At 34.3% G+C, this 20,412-nt stretch overlaps 3 protein-coding genes across 4 annotated transcripts; all 3 read right to left on the bottom strand.

The window, feature by feature from the left end:
- Positions 1-90: 90 nt before the first annotated feature.
- LOC116136979 (autophagy-related protein 8C-like) lies at positions 91-2,083 on the bottom strand. Its single transcript, XM_031422665.1, has 6 exons — positions 1,930-2,083; positions 1,782-1,828; positions 1,151-1,206; positions 1,023-1,075; positions 509-627; positions 91-411 (listed from the first exon to the last, which is right to left on the bottom strand). The coding sequence occupies exons 2-6, from the start codon at positions 1,816-1,818 to the stop codon at positions 317-319; spliced, it is 360 nt and encodes a 119-aa protein (XP_031278525.1). The 5' UTR covers positions 1,819-1,828; positions 1,930-2,083; the 3' UTR covers positions 91-316.
- A 5,930-nt stretch (positions 2,084-8,013) lies between these two features.
- Positions 8,014-12,794, bottom strand: LOC116137049 (probable beta-1,3-galactosyltransferase 2). Of its 2 annotated transcripts, none has more exons than XM_031422737.1 (11): positions 12,286-12,794; positions 11,319-11,415; positions 11,126-11,199; positions 10,804-11,015; positions 10,659-10,722; positions 10,169-10,241; positions 9,951-10,071; positions 9,716-9,803; positions 9,499-9,624; positions 9,279-9,388; positions 8,014-8,510 (listed from the first exon to the last, which is right to left on the bottom strand). In XM_031422737.1, exons 1-11 carry the CDS (start codon positions 12,390-12,392, stop codon positions 8,362-8,364), a joined length of 1,221 nt encoding a protein of 406 aa, XP_031278597.1. In that variant the 5' UTR covers positions 12,393-12,794; the 3' UTR covers positions 8,014-8,361. The 2 variants fall into 2 exon arrangements, with proteins under 2 accessions (XP_031278597.1, XP_031278598.1); XM_031422738.1 differs by having other exon boundaries at positions 11,126-11,190.
- A 5,861-nt stretch (positions 12,795-18,655) lies between these two features.
- LOC116137099 (probable protein S-acyltransferase 7) lies at positions 18,656-20,305 on the bottom strand. Its single transcript, XM_031422788.1, has 5 exons — positions 20,012-20,305; positions 19,722-19,889; positions 19,318-19,578; positions 18,997-19,230; positions 18,656-18,814 (listed from the first exon to the last, which is right to left on the bottom strand). Exons 1-5 carry the CDS (start codon positions 20,303-20,305, stop codon positions 18,656-18,658), a joined length of 1,116 nt encoding a protein of 371 aa, XP_031278648.1.
- Positions 20,306-20,412: the final 107 nt, after the last annotated feature.

The following is a 20,412-nucleotide window of genomic DNA, read 5'->3' as shown; positions in this document are numbered from 1 at the left end:
ATAGCTGAACAATCATTCCTACAATTGCAGCATCTAACCAACAACTGATAGGCATTGGGCATCGTTATAGAATTGAAATCGTGCAGTACCTAAGCAATCTTTCATCCACTGCCGAGTGTCGACACAGTTATTATATTAATATAAATATTTATTATTCCAAATTTATAAAAGATGTCACATAAAGTGCATTAACTTAAAAGAAAACATCAAACTAATGGAGCACGAAAGTATTTACAACTTAACTAAACTCACTAAACTCCTTTTTCCCCTAAATTTTTGCAAGTCACTATTCACATCGAAGTAGCTTGATCATATTTCAGAAGATTCCAAATGTGTTCTCACCACTGTAGGTCATATAAAGGAAGCCATCTTCATCCTTATGTTCCTCGTATATGGCAGACATCATTGCCGCTGCAACAAGAAAGATAATACTCCATATTAAATAACTAATATCAGAGACAACTATAATTTTAATTGGACACTATACTATAATGAGGTTCTATCTCACCTGTGGGTGGCAGAATGTTCTTGACTAAAATGAAGATAGCTTTCTCAGGACTGAGCTTGATCCTCTTACGGACCACATACACAAACTGACCTACAGTCAGATCAGCGGGAACCAAATATCTGCAATATCACAAAGGAAAAATTGGTTTCGACCACCAAAACCAAAAACACAAAAGCATAAACTTTGGCATCCAGAGTAACGAAAAACAATTAACCACAATAATCATAGCACGAGCAGATATATATCAATAGAGAAAGAACTCATACAAATAAATCAACAGCCACAAGAATCATAGCACGAGCAGATATATATCAATAGAGAAATAACTCGTACAAATCAATCAACAGCCACAAGAATCATAGCACGAGCAGATATATATCAATAGATACATAACTCATACAAATCAATCAACAGCCACAAGAATCATAGAAAGTTCTTGTCAAATGCATGCTGCACAAACCAGATATCCTAATCATCCACCATAAGTTAAGACGTCAAGTTAAAAATAACTTACTTCTTCTTGTCAATATCAGGTACATCACTCTTTTCAGCTCTCTCCACAATCACCTATACCACAATCATACTACATATTAATAAAACAAGGAAAAATGCATAAAAACAAAGAGTGTGGAACATTCATACTGGAATTCTGTCTGGATACTTGTCCCTGATTCGAGCAGCTTCAGCCTGCCTCCTTTCTGGCAAGTAAAACACACTTTAACCCATATAACAGGAGACAATTTCCCATTTGTATGCTTTATTTTTAACAATTTGAAGAAGGAATGATATGAAAAGGTAACCCGACTTAACATCAACTAATGGTTATTACTATAAAAAGATAAAAATAAAAAACCCAATTAATCGTTAATTAAATAAGCAGAAAATAGAAACCATCTTGCAGGACCAAACAAGATACAGAACGTTTTCTGATTACCCTCCGAGAAAAATATAAAAATACCCGCCATTAATAAATAACTTAATCGATCTTATCATAGTCGATGAGCCTTAAGCAAGTTAATTTAAATAGACCCAATTTGCAAAATCAATTTATTAAAAAAAAGAAGAAGGAAAAAAAAACCGATACCAGCACAAAATTAGTTAAATTTAACATACTTGAGCCTTTTAATAAACTAATCCACAGAATTTCGTAGTTAGGGTTCCCGATAATCAACGTCAGTTCCCATTAGAACACATTAAAATAAACAAAACAAAACTTTAATCACAAAACCCATAAATAAAATTATAAAAATATCAAAAATATATGTATACTAACCAAGGGGGTGCTCTAGCTTAAAAGAACTTTTGGCCATCTTCAAAATTCTGCCACAAAATACAGAATGTAAAGCAAAATAATAAGCAGGAGTTTCAGCGATGGATCAAATAATAGTTTAAAAACCAAAAGTAAAAGAGTTAGTGCGTACCCAGAAAGAGAATAGAGGTAGTTGAGATCCAAAAGCGAGGAGAAAGGAAAGCGGAAATCGAGTAATTGGAGTCCAAGGAAAGTAATCTTTTAATGAATATCGGAGTGTTTGGGTGGGAGAATGTTGGATGACTAAAGTTAGATTAACTTCAGAATCTTTATGAAAATGTGTTTGGTTAATTAGTAGGTATGTTATATTAATATGTTTGGTTGGAGGAATAAAAATATGTTTAGTTAATTAGTGAGTATGTTATATTAATATATTTGGTTGGAAGAATAAATTGGTGGGTATGTTATTTCAATTACTAATTATCCTCTAATTAAATATTATAATTATATTATTTTTTAGTATTAATTATTATTTAGATTATTATAACCCCTGTATTTAAAAAGTTAGCAAAAACAACCATATAATAAAAGTTTAGAAAATTAACAAAGCACCCCTACCAACCCAACCATTGCCGGCCGCCGGCAACCTAACGGTGCATGGAGGGCAATAAATGGCCTCCGTGCACTGATATGGCCATTTTCGGCCAGATCAATGGCTGTTGACGGTCACAGACGTGGCCGTTAACGGCCATCGATCTGGTCTTTGATGATCAAACTAGATCTGGCCGGAATAGCCAGATCGACGCACGACGGCCATTTTTAGCCTTCCGTGGGCCGTTCCGGAGGTGGCTGCGACGGTGGTTGCCGACGACAGGTGGATGGGGGTGGTGGCTTAGGTGGGCTGCAATTTGTTTTGAATTCAAGGGTAATTTTGTCTAAAAGGTTAATTAATAAGGATGAAATAGTAAAAGCTATATCCATGTAAATAAATTCAAAAATAATGGCATTATTGTCCTAAAATTTTATTAATAAGGGATAGAATTGTAACAAAAAAAGATAACATTGGTAATCTTAGGAGGTAATCATATTACCTCCAATATTATCAATAATAATCACTATTAGTATTTGAAGATTACTAGTACCTTATATTACTTGACAACCAAACTTGGTAATCAAGTAATATAAGATAACTTAACCCTAATAATCTCCAATGACTCCCAACCAAACGCCCACATACAGTATTTAACTAATACAGTTGTTTAATACGGAGAGAGTCCACCTTGGCAGGGCAATCTAAGCGACAACTTTTTAATACGTCGTCGGAGTCTTACTACTGTACTAGATAAAATTAAAAATGAAAAATTGGTTGACACCCATTGTTAGGCAGTGGGACTCATTGTGAACTGATCAATTACGAGTTATCACGTCGTGTTTATGAAAGGAAGATAGTTTGGGCAGTGAGATTCATTGTGAACTAACCAATTATGAACTACTACGTCGCATTTGTGAGAGAAAATTAATGACAATGGTTTGTTAGTGTAGTATTAACCATCACCCACTTTTCTTATACAAGTCAATAATTCGGACATAGCACTAATTTTCAAGGAAGCAAACCGGACGGTGTTGGCAATTTTTAAGGATTATAACGCCTCAGTCACAATTTAAAATATGGAGGTTCCTCTTTAGATCAAATAAAGGTAGAAAAACCAATTTTGATGTTGGAAGTTGATTTTTGTTTGATTTGAAGGTTTGCTCTTATTGGAAATTGTAATTTGATTCTTTATTTTAAAAAACATCTAGAGAATAATTGAAAAGCTAATTACTTGTATTGGATTATATGTATTCAAAAACTTGAGAGGGTAATATAATATTTTTGAAATTTTGATTAGTAAAACAGAAATGTAGCTTCAATATTTACTTCATGGGCATTATTTATAATGAGTGTCTTTAGTAAGGCCCAGTCCATCATAGGCTTGGACCATTTGATATGTAAGCCCCTCTTATTGGGCGGTATCACGCATTGTCTTGCGAGGAAGTTTATGTATCAACTGTCAATTATTCTGGTATATGTCGGTAAGTGGATAGTTAAATTTATGGAGGAAGAGGCTTTAAATGATTTCCAATTAGGGAGAATACATCTATGAATCTTATAATATCCTTATGGACAACATATTGTACTGTATATGAAGATTAGTAGGCCTCTTTTGACTCTTGCATCCCTACATCACTTATGTAGTATAATTGATAATCTATTATTTCTGCTTCCCAATAATATAAGGTGTTCTACGTAATTGAGAAAGTTGTAAATAAAGCCTATTGCATATTTTTATTGAAAGTTGTAAATAAAGCCAATTACATATTTTCCAAAGGCAATGTGGACGTGAATGTAATATCCAATTTATCATAAAACATGAAAAAAATGGTTTCCTTCTACTTGTCTATAATTTCATGCCATTATTTGTATTTAACCTTGTCACGAGTTTTTGTCTCTACCCACTAAAAATGTGAACATAATTGAAAGTTGTACTCATCATGTTTTGCATAATTTTTTATGTCCCAAAACAAAACTTGAACTTAATGCGGAAATTGTTTTGTTACTAATTTCATAGATTGTTGGAAGAAAATTTATTACTATTGTATATTCTTATTTGGTTTTAATCCAATGGTGGACGCCCAATACCAATAGTAATTAAATAGCCATACGAATGTTAAAAAAAAAAAAATGATGATGGAAAATGTTTGTATAGATGACAGCCAACTAACTTGATGTTCCAAATCATGCAGTTAAGTCAATGTTGGTCCCTCCAAACAAAAACTCATTTTCACCATTAACACTATCCCCTTACAATGAGCTTATATAAAATCGCTAAATCACCATGTAGATGCAGAGTTATTAATCAAATTCCCACCATTTAATGTCATCCAAAATCTGTTATATTCTTAGCAATATGGTTTACATAAAAATAGGTTGATTCATATTTTATGGTCACCTTTTGAAGATGGTTAATAATTACACAATCTTTGAGATTCAACCATATCTATATAGATTTGATTTATATTAATATATTAATAGTACGACATTAACCATATTTTAGAATACCTAAAATATGAAACAAAAAGTTTTTAACAATTTTTTTATAAGATTATGTGATAATTAAATAAAACATTGTTTGTTCGTCATTGCCATCTTGTAATTCCATTGGTCACACCACACCTAAACACGCTATTATTTGGCTTCATGATCATCACCACCTATGTCAACCACCACTCAAAAATCAAATTACTTGACAGTTTTTAGTTTGGACTGAGAACACACTTTCGTAATAGATATCAACTCATAAGGGTAATAATTGATAAGAATTTCCAAATTTTTATATAAACTAAGACGAATAAACTTTGTGAAGCAAAATTAACTTAACTTTAGTGTGAAACACATAGTGAGTGACCCCATTTTTAAGCCAACCAAACTACATGTTGTTATAGTTTATCATTATGATTACCATATTTATGAATTATGTATACATAAATTTTTAAATTAATGTTTACTGCCATATGATTCATGAACATTTATGATAAAAATTTATGGGAAAGAGTAAGGCAAAATGGGAGTATAATCCATTATACCCACAAGGCTACGCAGTTGCAAAAATTATTACACCAGTGAAGCTAAGACGAGGAGATGATGAGCAGAGAGAGGTAGGTTTCCAAAAACCAATTAACGCAATTAAAGCAAAGCTGCATCTTTCTCTTTGGGATGATACATAAACATAAATGCTTATTTGATTGAACAAAACCAACATCCCCTATCTATTATCTCTACCCCATCCTCCATAAATTAATGCAATTTTAATACCTCCACATTTGTCTCCGTGAGCTTTTTCACCATTCTTGTACCTTCTTAAATTAATATTCCAACCTCCAGCATTGAAGTTGTTGGGTAGTTGGAGCTTTTAATGCTGCTACTTCAATGCCATCACCATTTCCCATCTCTCTTTGTTCTTTTGCTACCTTATTAAAGACATTTTTTGTGTTTCTCTCTTTGTATTTTCATCTTCACGGTGCCTTTAATCTCTTCTCATCATCCTGATTTCCAGCAGTGAAGTTGAAGATCTTTGTCAGTCGCTCTCTCTTTGATACTGTAAACATTATTGTAGCTACCCACCAACCAAAATTTCCATGTTCTTTCATCTTTGAAAGATCAGATATGCTTTGGAAGTTTGCATGTGGTTTCTGTATCTTTTGTTTATGTTATTTTTGTTTTGTTTTCTATAACAGATGAATGCAAGATGGTATCTCGAAGAGAATGGATCAATTTAACGGGATATTGGTCCGGTTCAATGAGAAAACAGTTGCTCAATATATTTTGGGTCCTGCTTTTTGATTGAGCCGTGCCAATATCACGTGCCACTGCTCTCTGAATCCTCCTCTTACTTTTCCAGCACCACCGTTATGATTTCATAGGTAATCACTTTCTGCATGAAGTCTACGCATCATTTGGTTATATATAGTCTGCTTAACTTCTTAATCAGTGGCTTCATACTGGAAAAAATGCTGAACAGAGAAACTCTACACCCTTTTCATTTTTTTGGTAATATTTCTTGACAATCATGAACCAATATTTGGAATTTGATAAGTTGAAACTCTGTTACTAATTCCGGAATGCGAAACTCTATTACTAATTCTTGAATGTTGTAACGTCATTATGTTTTTATTCTCATTTTTGGTTTCCTTTCTTGCGTTACCCTGCAAACAAACTAAAAGGAAACAACTTTTACTGATTGAATATCTTGTAATGGGTTGGATTAAGTTGACTGAAAGAAATCCAGGCATACTTTCGGTGTTGAAAGCACAAGTAGGTTTAAAACACAAAGAAGGGAATCTGTTTTATGGAAAAGTAAATGTTGTTTACACTGCAGTAGTATTGAACCAAGAATTTCATGCAAATTCTCTGCAAGTAATTGCAAGAACTGCAGCAATGATGACCGTTTTCACCGATTTCTCCCAGCATAATAATAGTGGTACCTACAAGCTTTTAGTTGAAAAGATTTGTGACTAACTTGTGATGGGAAGTAGATGACATTTGAAACTGTGTTTAATAGTTCTATGGTAGACCTCCGGCAGTAATATAATATGATTTTCATCATCATAAATGAGATTAGGAACTGTATTTCATGTTTCATTCCGGCTTTGATATTGATTTACATTTCTCTGTTTGAAGAAAAATCATACTGATTCTGAAATGTTTAAATGAGAAACATAAAATTGTGCTCTTGTTCATTTTCTTGTGTTAATTATTTTATACCAATAATGTTATACATACAAACTATACACTAATTATTTTCACTTTTGAATAAATTCCAATTAATTTCTTCGAAAACTCCAAAGTGAAGGTAAAAGACATTAAGAGAAGTAATTGGACAGGTCATGTCAAGGTGGGCCCATTCTAGGGTTGTGCTCAATTTGAAATTGGGCTCTGGTCTAGTCCAACGCGTCTGTATGATATGATAGAGAAACTGTAGTCCCTTTAGGTGGCTCTATCAGGGTAACATTACAGATTTACAATAGCATTTCCCAGTCTAAAATTATTACAAACAGCTGAACACTACTGATTGTAAAATTTCTGTATATATATATATATTTACGCCTTATCCAATACCTTTTCACGGTCTCTCAAAACTCATAATTTTCATGGATTGGCATTTGGCAGCATAACACAGCAATCCAAGGATTGACTCTTTTTTTTTCCTTTAAAAAAAATAAAATGCAGGGGATCTTTTTTTAAGTACGCATATATAGATGTAAGTATGATTGATGGTCTCAGACTCGGAATGCTTTACGGTTTATAGCCTCAATTACTTCCATAAATTTATTGCCCTACGGTTAACGTTACTTTTTCTGTTCATGTCCGCTGCAACTGTTGCCATAAAGTTGTGTAGCGTAGTGTACTTGTTATACCATAAGCTATGACTACCTCACTGCGATGCAGTGTTTAACGTAACTTCAATCACTTGTAACAATGGTGACTTTGCAGCTTTTACTTGGTTTCTGCACAAGTTAAATACGATGAAATTCATTGACATTGATAGGCCGATCTTTGAGGGAAGTGATTCCTTTATTAGATAGAGAACAGAAGCTGAAGAATTAATATTATCAAACATTACATGCTTAAAGCTCCCACCTAATTGTCTTGGCTAATAAGAATATTTAACACTTGCCAACCAGAAGATTCAAAAAGAATTTGAGAAGAAGGGAGAAGGAACTGAAAAGATTTTTTGCAATTACTATAAGCTTGAAAGGCGTTGAACTGTTAACTTACAAATTGGCCCTACAAGCATCAAAGAATAATGTGGGTGGTGACGCTTCCTTTTCTTACCGCTCTCATGGTCAATCCCTTCTACTAAAATGGAACAGGACCACGAAGCGACTCTCTCAGCCTCAGCCTCTGCCTCTCTCTCTCTCTCTCTCTCTCTCTCTCTCTCTCACTGTCTTCTGTGATATATCATTCCCTATACTAGAATAAAAATACAGAAAAAGATTTGCACACCTCCTTCTCCCACTCTAATTTTGCCATCCTCCTGAGTTTGGAGGAACTCCAAATCGCCTCTTAAAATTTAGCACTCCATAAAACATTCTCACCTTCTCCGCAACGCCGATGGACCTCCTTAATCCTATCAGCAGACCTGCAAATCCCACTGCATGTCCAATCGAATGAGGCAACACAGATGTTGCCTGCCTGGGCCTTCCACTCGCAGTCTGCGGTAACAAGTTTTGCATTAAATATTCAGAACCCTTAACATACAAAATATATTATTACTATTTGCAGTCACAGCTAAGCCTTAATGTACAGAAATCTGTATTTAGTAAGCCACTGGACAATCTACTCTCATAAGTATTATTAGGTTTTAAAAGTACCAACAAGCATACAAGGAATTTCTTTTGCAGTCTGTCCATACAAAGACATAAAAAATATTTGCGTTGATTCAAGAAAGGCATAAATTAATGCAAGCAAGGAGGCGAAAAAGGGTTAGTATTCATCAGTTTAAATGGTGAATCCAGTGACAAGAAATTCTCATTGTTGCCAAGTGAGAGAGGATTTCAATTTACCACTTAACACGGGTCCCATTTGGGCTTCCATCAAGATACTATTGATTTGATTTATTAGATCTAATTATTCCAATGAGCTTTTTCTAAGGTTACATGATTATTCCAGCCTACCTTCCAAAAAATTAACAGCAGTTACATTTTTTTGATGTTTAGTCAATTCATTTTGGTGCGCAGTATATTACTTTAGGGTGTAGAATTGATATGATAGCAGCTCAACCTCCTTGTGTTGACAATTGAACCAGGAGTCTAAGCAATGCAGTAATTAAAATTTATAAACCAGACACTGTAACAATCCTTTTCCACCAATCTAGCCGAAACAACTTTGAACCATCAGAAAGAGTTTTTTCTTTATTTTATTTTTACTTTAAGCTCAAAAAATTTATGTTGTTTCATTTTTCAGGAGAACTAGGGATTTACCAGGGGGGGTGCCACAACATAGTCTCCGATCATCAATATGCTCAACGTCAAGTCCAATAAACCAAGATCCCAATGAAACATCCTCATTAGCATATCTGTGTAGAACATGCCTGATAGATATACACAATCACCATCAGAATTGCAAGAAGGCAAAACAAAGAGGCAGAGCAGATAAATAAGCGCTAATCCTATATTCAACTGATGATGAATGGAAACTTACTGGTTTATTGATATATATGTAGCCAAATCTTTTGAAATTGCATAAAGCTGTCCAGTTGCATGACGGAAATACTTGTTTCCTGCTTCACCGAATTTCCAATACTCAGGTTCATGGTATCTCACTCCCCTGTTCCATAGAAGGAGCATTTGGTAAACTAGGAAGTTATTAATTCTATAAACTCTTTAAAAAAAATTATTTAAGAAAAAAATTAGCTTACTTTTGATTAAGGACGGGACCAGATTTCATGCACCCAATATATAACCTTGGTTTTGATCGGTGTCTAACTAGTGTTTCTCCAAGTGTTGCTGCAGTAATTGGAAAGGAAATAGACTTTATGTAACAAAGAAATGCAAATTACAAAAAGAACAAATAAATTGCTTTTTCATGGCAATTAGGACCAGCAATTTATTAAGTATAGATTTTACAACTTTAAGAGAGCATATTGTTGTTACCTATATTTACATGGACATCATCATCAACTTTGACATAGAAATCTGCATCCCACAGAGCAGCAGCAGTGGCAAAATATATCTTAGTCTTGGCAGACAATTCCAGGTACCCTTCAACATGGTCCTGCTCACAAGATTGTGGTATAGAATTATTTTGGACTGAGCAGATTTCTACAAAATAGAGTAACCAGTAAAAGTACAACATGATACATGAGCATTACCAGCCTCAAGAAATCTCCATGCTTTCTGTCCTCGGCTTCAATAGCTCTGTCCAGAATACCCCCTGATGTGGCACTGTATTAAAAACATAATAAAAATAGTAAATAAATCTGTACCATAGAAACATTGAAAAATGGATTCATTAACAATGCATAATCTAACTGAGATGCTAATGTACTTGATGAACATCATCAGTTTTCATCAAATGCACAAGGAGGCATATATGTCAGCAGATTTATCAGCCATAATTGAATGGAAAAACCGTGCATTCTTAGAAATTCAGTAACTCAAAATTTTATGTGTTACATTGACTGGCAGTGCCAGCAAGCTGCAATTGAGATAAGGATCTCAAAAAGGTTAAAAACTGAGATTTTCCTTAATACAAGGGCCACAAATTCATTGTAACTTTCTAGAGGGAGCTCAGCTTGCAAAACTGCCATGAATGCATTCAAACTTAACTATCCATATTACTGTAATAAAAGGATTACCCACCTATGACCAATGACAAATCGAATAATAATGCCCTTCTCTTCTTCCAATTTCTTCCTTTTTTCACCTGTTTTCCATTTAGCGTCAATATCATAAAGAAAATTTAAATTTGACAATGTTTAAAGAAACAGGGAATCAGTCCAAGGACCTTGTGGCATCCATGTAGCACGAACTGAATCTCTTCGTTTCCGGCTGCTAAAAGCAGTATTAATTCCAACAACCATCAAATACCTTCTCTTCCCAGCTGATTCAACCTTCTTTAAGTTCTCTGATAAAGGAGAACCACTCAATATAGACTCTTGTGCTGCCCTTGCAGCAGCTAATTCCATCTCTAAATTTGAAATAGTCTTATCCAATGTCCTGCATCATAGACACTATCATAAGCTTCCATTCAGGATGCTTTAAGACAAATTTTAAGTAAAAAGCCTAAGGGAAATGAAGATAATTATAAATATGAATAAGCAGCTTACTGTATGGCATGGTGAGTCTTAAAAACTTCCCCAAAAATATCCTTAGCTTCATGCCTTACTTCTTTCTGTTGCAACTAAAAGAACCCAATCAGATTACAACAATGCCACAATTTGATAATTACAAATATAAGAAAGAGCCAATATTAACTCAAAGCATTGTAAAATATCTCAGCCGAAGGATAAAGATACTCACAGATATTGGATTACAACCCTCCGAAACTAGCTTTAGTTTTTCAGCTTCCATTGCAGTTGTCCGTGTGATGCCTTTTGATTCAGGAACTGTCCACATTCTGTTACCATCTCGACCTTATTAATAAGCTATTATGTTTTAAACCCGACAACTAAATGATTAAACATAACTCAGGAATCTTTAATAAGATTGAAGTTCAACAGTAAAACCATCTCCACAACTAAATAACTGTTTCCTAAAAGAATGTACTAGATTTAATATAAGTCAGCTAAAAATTACCGAAAATGAGGCTTAAAGAACTGAAGAGACTTTAGGAATCTAAGTTGTCAATTATTAATCATGTCCTCTTAATTTTATTTCTTTTCCCCTGACGACTCGCAAAAGATTGACTTAGAATCCAATAAGTAAACCTTTACTTTACATTCTCACTGCAATTAAACAATATAACAAAATTTGAGATAAATAAATACTCAAACGTCAATGAATTGGCAGAGGAGTAGTATTAGATGTTTAGACAGTAATTGAATCGTCATAGTCCTAAATTAGTATATTTTCAAGAAGAAACACCACTGACAAATCGAACAAAAATCCATTTCAGATCTATCCCACCTTAAAACCAATGAGCAACCCATTTACAGAACCAGCAAGACCCGAAACGACATGAAAACAATGAAATTTTAGAAAATTCACAACAGCCCAGGTAACGAAAACGTTTATATACCTGATAATATATAATTTTCTAATGGAACAAACTTTTAATGGTTCGCCAAAAAAAAAAAAAAAAAAAAAATGGTTTGCCAAAAATAAATAAATTGTAATCAGCTAAGACATAGATCGCAGAATAAGGTACTAAAATCACTTGTTCTTAAAAAGATATAAAAATTGACAAAAGCAAAGCTTAAATGAACCAATTAACCAAATCCCACAAGTAAAAGCTTTTCAATTTATTCATGAAAAATTCATATAATACCTGTTTGTGAAGAGCATACCAGCACAGAAGCATCCCAAACAAAGAAAAAAAGTCCACTTTTGTGATATAACACTTCTTGAAGTCTGCTCTCTGCTTTTCAAATACATATTTTTTTTTCTCTCAGCAACCGTTCAGCGGTATATTTCTCTACCAAAGACTATTTCAAGAAACAATCCATGTAGAAACAAAGGCCAGTAAGCAAACCAAAGGAACCTAAGGAGCAAACAAACCCCCAAGTGATCGCAGAACTTAACAGAACAATCAGAATCTGAAACAGAAAGTAACAAGATATAGAATTTTAATAAGAGAAATGCAGATAGGCAAAGTACAAGCAAACAGAAGCTGATTCTTTGCTTTGCTTTGTTTTGCTTTTGTTTTGTCCTTTATCTCTCTAGTTGACAGATGAATAGAGAGAGAATCTAAACAGAATTGAGTTGTGTGTCTAAAACTCTAAGTCTAAAGCCTTCTACTACTTTGCAGGCAAGGGACGTTGAACTGAGCAGAAATGAGAAGACCCACTAACCGCTCTGCTATGTTTTATACCAAATTACCAAACAACCCATTTCAAACACTCCTTATTTTTTTGGCTTCAGGGCTCAGTGTCAGTCAGTAACACAGTTTTTCATTCAGCGACGTGAATGCCCTTGCCCTTTTTCTTTTCTTTTTTATTTAATATATATATACAATTAGGAACATGGCTTCGTTTGGTTCAAAATTTGGGGGTTTTGGAAAAGTTTTTTGAAAAAAGTTAAAAAAAAGTTGAATTGGACGGGTTTACGAGGTAAAATTTACAAATTAATAAAATATCCTTTATTTTTGTTTTTTTTAACAAAATCCCCCCTATAATAAAACATTAAAAGTTAACAAAAATACCCCAACCCACCCTCAAACACCCCCAGCCGGCGACCACCACCGGAGGTGGCCGAGCATCCGTATGGGCGCATGACCGGTTGATCTTGCCGGTCATGCTTCGCTATGGCTTTTTCCGGCCAATCTACGGTCAGATCTGGCCGGAAACGGCCAGATCTGGCCGTATTGCTCTCAACGACAGCCAACAACGGTCGTCGTTGATGGTCAACGACGACCGTTTGTTGGCCGTCGTGACCGAGTGTTACGGCCAAAGATCTGGCCGTCAACGGCCAGATCTTTGGCCTTAGATCTGCCTTTTCTGGCCAGATCCACCGTGGTCTGGCCGGAAAAGGCTAGATCGGCCACTGCCGGCCAGATTCAGCCGTGTAGTGCGCCATTCTACCAATTCCCGGCCATTTTTCCGGTGGTGGTGGCCGGAATCTGGTAAATGTGGATTATTGGGGTGTTTTTGTAATTTAAAAAAAATATTTAGGGGTATTTAATTTAATTATCAAATTTAAGGGGTTTAAAAAAAGTTGAATAATTTTGGGAGTAGTATTTCTAAAAATCTGAATTTTTGGGTATTTTACTGTTTAACTTTTTTGGGAATACTAAAGTAGTATTCCCAAATGTTAAACAAACGCAGCCATGGTTTCTGCAAAATATACAAGATGAGTCCAACGGACAGTATTTTGGACTCAATTAATGCATTTTATGTGTGGCTCTACTCTATTTTTGGGGTTAACCCTTAACTATAATGCAGGGGTTGTAATGGAGAAAAGATTACCCAGTCAACACGTAAACCATTTAATTAAGTTGAATAAATAATTGACAATTGGGTTCACAATTGCGTTAAACCCTTTCCCATATTTGTGTCTGGGAATAGAACCATAAAAGGACTAATATATTTAATGTGCAATTAATAAGTGAGGTTGGTTCGGTTGTGGTCCTTGGGTAGATGAGTATGGAACTTAAAGTGACTAGTGCTTTCCTGAACCGTTATCATCTTTCACCGTCAAATTTTGCAGATACAAGTAATTAATGTAGTTTTCATTGAGGATTGAGTATTGAATGTCCCCTGCTTTCGTTGATGCATTCTCCCTCCATGAACATGGCTTTACACAGTTGAGGACAACAAGTTAGTAATTTTGTCATTGAAATATAGGCGCATTTCCAAGTATAGTCTGTATCATCAAATGCTATATTTATTTTTAACGCTAACCAATTTAATAAGCTAACAGATAATTTATGAAGGGCATTACATTAGTAATTTAGTAAATGATTTGCAGAAGACAAAAGCACAAACATTTTAGCAGGCCTAGTTGTTCGGTCCCTTTCAAATGTATTCTATATGACTATTTAATTATTCTAATTTTTAAATCTCAGGGAAAGTCCACTCCGTTTGTTTAATGTTTTATGTATTTGGCAATGATAAAAATAGTATACAATCGCAAATTCCAATGACAGCCAAACATGCATTATCGACACTGAAAAAAGGCCCTAATGTTTATCGTAAAGGTTCAAAACAGAACCAAGTTATAATTGAAACCCCCAATGGCAACTAAAGCTAAAGATATTATTTGAAAATTTTAAATTCCTCATTTTTTTTCTTTTTTACCAATACAGGATATTCTATATTTGAACCACTCCTTGTGGCCTGATGAAGCGAAAAATGGATTGTAGAGTACCAGAGTTAAAAGATCAAGAGATCTCGGATTAAGTTGTAACAAAGACAAAGTGTGGTTATCAATTACCATGTTCCAAAAAAAAATTCTATATTTAAAGGCATATAAGTAAAATATTTTTCTGAAATTTATGAAAATTTTCTAACTTGAGTTTATATTATATATTCTCAGGTATTAAATGTAAAATTTGCGTTTGATGGGTTAATTAGTGTAAATCCATATTAGATAATAAGTCTTAATTATAGAAATGAAAAGCAACAAGTTAGGCTGGGAATTTGGAAAAAATACGCATGTGCACGTGATTAGATCCAGAAAGATAATACGTGGCAAAGTGTAGTTGGATAAGCCACTGTACCTTGTTGTCGGTTCATGTTACATACAGCATTTAGGTCACGTGGAAGCTGCAAAAGTCTGCATGGTATCGGACCCATCTCACAACCAAGCCTGACACGTGCCATAATTTTATTTACATGCCTAAAATTTGATGTTACTTCAGCCACTCAAAAAGCGACATCAGAGTTCAGACTCTTTGGAGCCTCATAAAAGAATAATAATCCACAGAAAGTTGTTGAAATTTTGAAATATCGTGCATGTTACTGAATTTCGAAATATCATAATTTTAATTATTATTATTAAAAGGATGTTTCGTAATTACATTATAATTGTTATTAGCGTGATATTGATGGGCTTTCAGTATATTCAAACATATTTTTTATAACATAAAGTTGATAGTCATATCAGAAAAAATTGATGGCTAGTATCAATATCCTAAATAAATATTGCATTGGAGCTAAATTTTTGAGATTTATGTTCTTGGAAAATTCATCTTGGAATTAACTCCAAAAAGGTTTGATGCAAAGTTCTCCAAAGATTAATAGAACTAATTGGGATTCAAAGCTACTTGTTTATTTGGTTCAATTGTAAAGATTAAAATATTAGAATTCTGATAGGTTGATTTTAAATTTAGATCTATGATTCTAGCGAAAGCCATGATATTGGTCGGTTGGGAACTAATTAACTTGCCTAAATCTAGGCGAAAAGAATTGGATTAATATAAGATTGTGATTTGATTTATCTTAGAGTTAGAGTTAGAGCCATGTTGGTGTGGATTTCAAAAAATACTCTCTTCTTAGTACACCTTGTATCTGTATGTGGGATTCAGATGTGTGTAGCCTAGCATAGCATGTTAGAAAGTGACAATTGAACTTCAACTTAAAGGCATCTTGTCCACTTATGGTCGTCATCTTAAATTTCTTAGTCACTACGACTATTATTTAGAAGGAAACACAAAATCCTGTATTAATGAAGAAAAATATTTGATATTTAAAATGCATGAACTCAAAATATTTTCTATTTATAGGAATAAAGATATGTGTTTTGTTTTGTTTTATTTTATTTATTCCCTTACAGCAAAAATGAGATGGAATATTATGGGCGTTCCTGAAATTGTAACCTTTGAGTCCCATAATCATCTCAAGGCAAAAGGTTGGTGAGATCATTTGTTGCAAGGTTGGTGTTGTGATACACGTTTTCATTGGTTACTATTTGGTGGGCCTCATGAAAATATTAACCTGATATAATAACATTGGTAGTGACAGAAAGACAAAACATTAGCAACGTTAATTATCTTCTGGTTTCACCAAAAAGAAATAAATCATCAAGATTTATTCAAGAAACATGGAAAATAACTTATATTTTTCCATGCTCTGAGTCCAGATATTATGCCGTTTAAGTGATCTAACTAATACGAAGAGTTGAGTTGAAATTATTGTGCTTAAGTGAGGGTGACTACTGCAAATGAAAAGTGATTGTGTTGGTTAGGTCATAGGTGCTTTGCTTGTAATAAGGGTCCCTGTCGCTTTACACCACCACTTGTTGGTCATCTTAAGCAACCCCAAACCAAAGCTGCCATTGCACGAGATCTTGGGCTGGTTGGTGCAGCTGCTTTATCAGGACTTGATTATTTTAATTGGAAACTTAAAAGGGTAATTTTGTCATGAGTTTGGCATTGCAAATCTGCAACTTTACAGCATCAAAAGCCATTCCTAAAACGTTTCAATGAATCAACTTCTGTTATGCGTTAATAATGGCTCTTTTTTAAGCTGATGAGGTAAGTTACTTTATTATATATATAGGTCCATATCATAAGAGAATGATTACCGTTACTTTGATTAATTAAATGCTACTTTTTTTGCATGAGATTATGCTATTCACAAAAAGGAGGGAGGAAAAGAGAAAAAATTATTGTTTGGACGAGGCTAGCTAAATCTTGATTGGGATACGAAGATTAAAGTGATAAATTATCACATGATTCCATATGGTTTCAAACAAATATTTTAATTAGCATAAGATGAAGAACAAAGAGTTTAATGGACCCATCAGATTTGCATAGCTCTCTCTCTAAATGGCAGATCTATCAAATAATCATGGAGGCGCCAATTAATTGGGTTTAGTTGTTTAATCTTTGATGGAATATCCATCAATATGGAATTTGACAATATTTTTATAATTCATATTTTTATTCATGGGTTTATAAACTATGAGTAATGAAAAGGCTTCAGACTTCGAGTTTTGAATTTTCTATCTATCATATCCTCTGCCCCCTTCCAGATTTTATAAAAGATGCCCTTTATAAACTTCAGCATTCATAAAAATTTGGGTAGGCATGGCGACACATACTCAACATGTACAATGAACAAAATGGAAACGTGTAGACTTGACAGGCTTCCTTTACTCTTTAACCCATAAAAAAGGAGTGAAAACAACCAATTTCTTATTCTTCCTTATCTTTGATGGAAGCTCAAAACTCTTCCTAGATTCATATCCTATTCTATCTTACCTGGTAGACCCTGAAAACCATTACGTCTCATATAGATAATAGTCCATCTTATTGGGCCTTCATAAATGCCAAAATTGATGCCTATCTCAAGCAACTAGCTTCATTAACCACCAGACACTGTCTAGGACCCCAGGCATCATGTGCTCTGTAGTCTGTACTGCTCACTAACACTCATTTCAATGCCATGAGGTCCATGACCCCAGGGCACTTGCAGCCTGCAGCTTCTGCCGGTAGAGTAAACACGGTATTTATTTGAATAGGAGAATGATCAAGACGTTTGGAATTGGCCCCCAAGCAATTGGAGACGCACTTTCAATTCCAACTATGATCGATTTTGTGACTGTCTCTCGACTTGTTCAGGATTTAAGTCAATGTTTGATATGTCAAGACAAATAAGCATGAGTAAGAACTATGGTAACAGATGTAACATATGACATTGCTGACAAATAATACTGCAAAAGCACAAAGTATTCCTTTCTCTTGAATTTTCATTGTATCTTTATTAACATTCTGCTGTTAAACTGCAGTCCCTCATTTTCTAGCAAGTGTTGGCTGAAGATGTAAACCTAATATTTTTTCGGAAATTTTTTTTTCCCTTAAATTCTTCAACATAGGTTAGTTTGTGATCAAGTTGTTAATGTTGCACTATAAAATGATTTACATTTGCACTTGTCGTGCTTAACGTTATCATGGTGCACATAAAAAGAGCCTTTTTTACCCCCAAAATCTCCAGATGATTAATGTCTTGTCTCCACTCTCCATAGCTAAATGCAACTCAAAAACAGCGCTGACCATGTCCAGTGCAACATGCCATCTTCACCACAAATTCTTGTCATAAAGTGATTCTGTTTCTTAAGTGTTATTTTCCCCACAAAGATCTTGGTTCTTTCGAAAATTAATTCTGTTTTTGTGTTATGAAAGTATCTACTGGTTGAGAAAGAAACAATCTAGAAATGCAATAAAAATCTTATGTTCATATTGAATTCTACACATACATTTACGATCTTCCTGTTGGTGTTGGCATTACTTCAGCTCTAAAATCAACTCTAGAAGGTGGCACTGGTGCAAATAGAACCTCTTTCACATTACTGAGTATTCCTTTGTCATATGGATTTTGAGAATCGACATAGCGTTGCCGGAAATTCTCATAAGCTGTCTGCATTATCCCAAAAAGAAGAAAAAAAAATTAAACTAAACTCATTCGAGCAAATGCTAGTTTTTGGACTATAAACTCCGACAGTGAGTAATACTTGAGGAGTTAAACTCTCCTTACTTCAGTAAAAATTAAAGTAAAATTAAAACGACCAAAGCAAATCAAAATATGTAAACTGAACCAACCTGATTTGTTGCAGTGAGATACATGTGATAAATAGCAAGACCACCCAGGAAACAAATGGCGGCAAAACTAAAGGTTATCACTGCTAGAGATTCAGGGCAGCCCTTCAGCATCCCAAATAGCCCGGTGCTGTTTTTCACTTTTCTCTGATGGATTCCCCAAATAGAGAAGGCAAATATGTAGATAAAGAAAACTAAGGTAGATATCACAAATGTCAAATAAAATCGATAATTTCGCTGCACAACCAAAATTGAAAATTGCTGTTAACATTAGATTCACTTCCTGTGTTTACTTGCCATACAGCATTTGATACGTAAATGTACCTGTGCAATACACTGACCGATCCATGGGCAGTGGTGATCGAATTTCTCAACACAATTGTCACAAACAGCGCAGTGGCAACTCCTGGGAGGCCTGAAAATTTTACAAATTCTACAGTATTTCAATCTCAGTTCTACCCCATTAACGGTTACTCTCTTGCTTCTGGCTCCATCACTGGTACCAACTTCTTCTATAGATGCTTGATCATTTCTGGGAATAATTCCTGGATCAGTTGCAGTAACCAAAATCAAGTTGACAAGAACCTACGTTTCAAACAGAAATAAGAAATATCTTCAGATTTATTTACTTAGCTTATCCTATAAGAAATTCATACTTTTGGTTGCAGTCAAATTAGAAATGATGTAGTTATCAGACAGAATAAACAAAGTAAGAAATAGTGACTAACAATTATTGTCAGAATTACAGAAATGGTTACAATGAGATATGAGTGACTTGGTAAATCATCTCCAGTATACATGGCAAATATCCAACTTGAAAGTGTTATTGATACTGTTGTCAAGAGTAATCCTTTGGGATCCGGGCCACAAATGAGTCTTCCATGGAAGAAAAATACCTGCATATGCACCAAAAAACTTCAATAAATTGCTCAAGTCATGTATAATTTACAGGAAACTATTGGATAATAATACTAGTAATGATTTAGTTACTACAGTAATTTGCTTGCAGTCACATTACATTATTCCCTGGCCAAACTTGGAAAGCTCTAATTCTTTCTGAATTTTCACCACGAACATACTGTAACCAAAGATCTTGAATGAACCTTTTAACCACAAAAACTTTTTGCCTAAATGAAACGAAAAAATTTCCAAATTGTCCAGCCATCTTATTGTAAATTCTAGATTTATTTTCCTTGTAATCTTTGGTTGAGGAATTAGAAACTTCTTGTTCTGGTGGATCGGAAAAAGCAATCTGTTTTAGTACTTCTTTACCCTTTTCACTTGTTTCCAATTGGGGATTGATGAAAGCCATTTTAATTTCTTTTTTCTCGGTGAAACTCTCTTCCTCTTTGTTTTGGTTCAACTTTCAAATACACATTGCATAACCACTTTTGAAAACTGAACAGCAGTTACTTCAGG

This window comes from Pistacia vera, unplaced genomic scaffold (assembly GCF_008641045.1).
Source record: "Pistacia vera cultivar Batoury unplaced genomic scaffold, PisVer_v2 Contig320, whole genome shotgun sequence".
NCBI lineage: Eukaryota > Viridiplantae > Streptophyta > Magnoliopsida > Sapindales > Anacardiaceae > Pistacia > Pistacia vera.
This window is presented reverse-complemented; position numbering and strand designations above follow the sequence as displayed.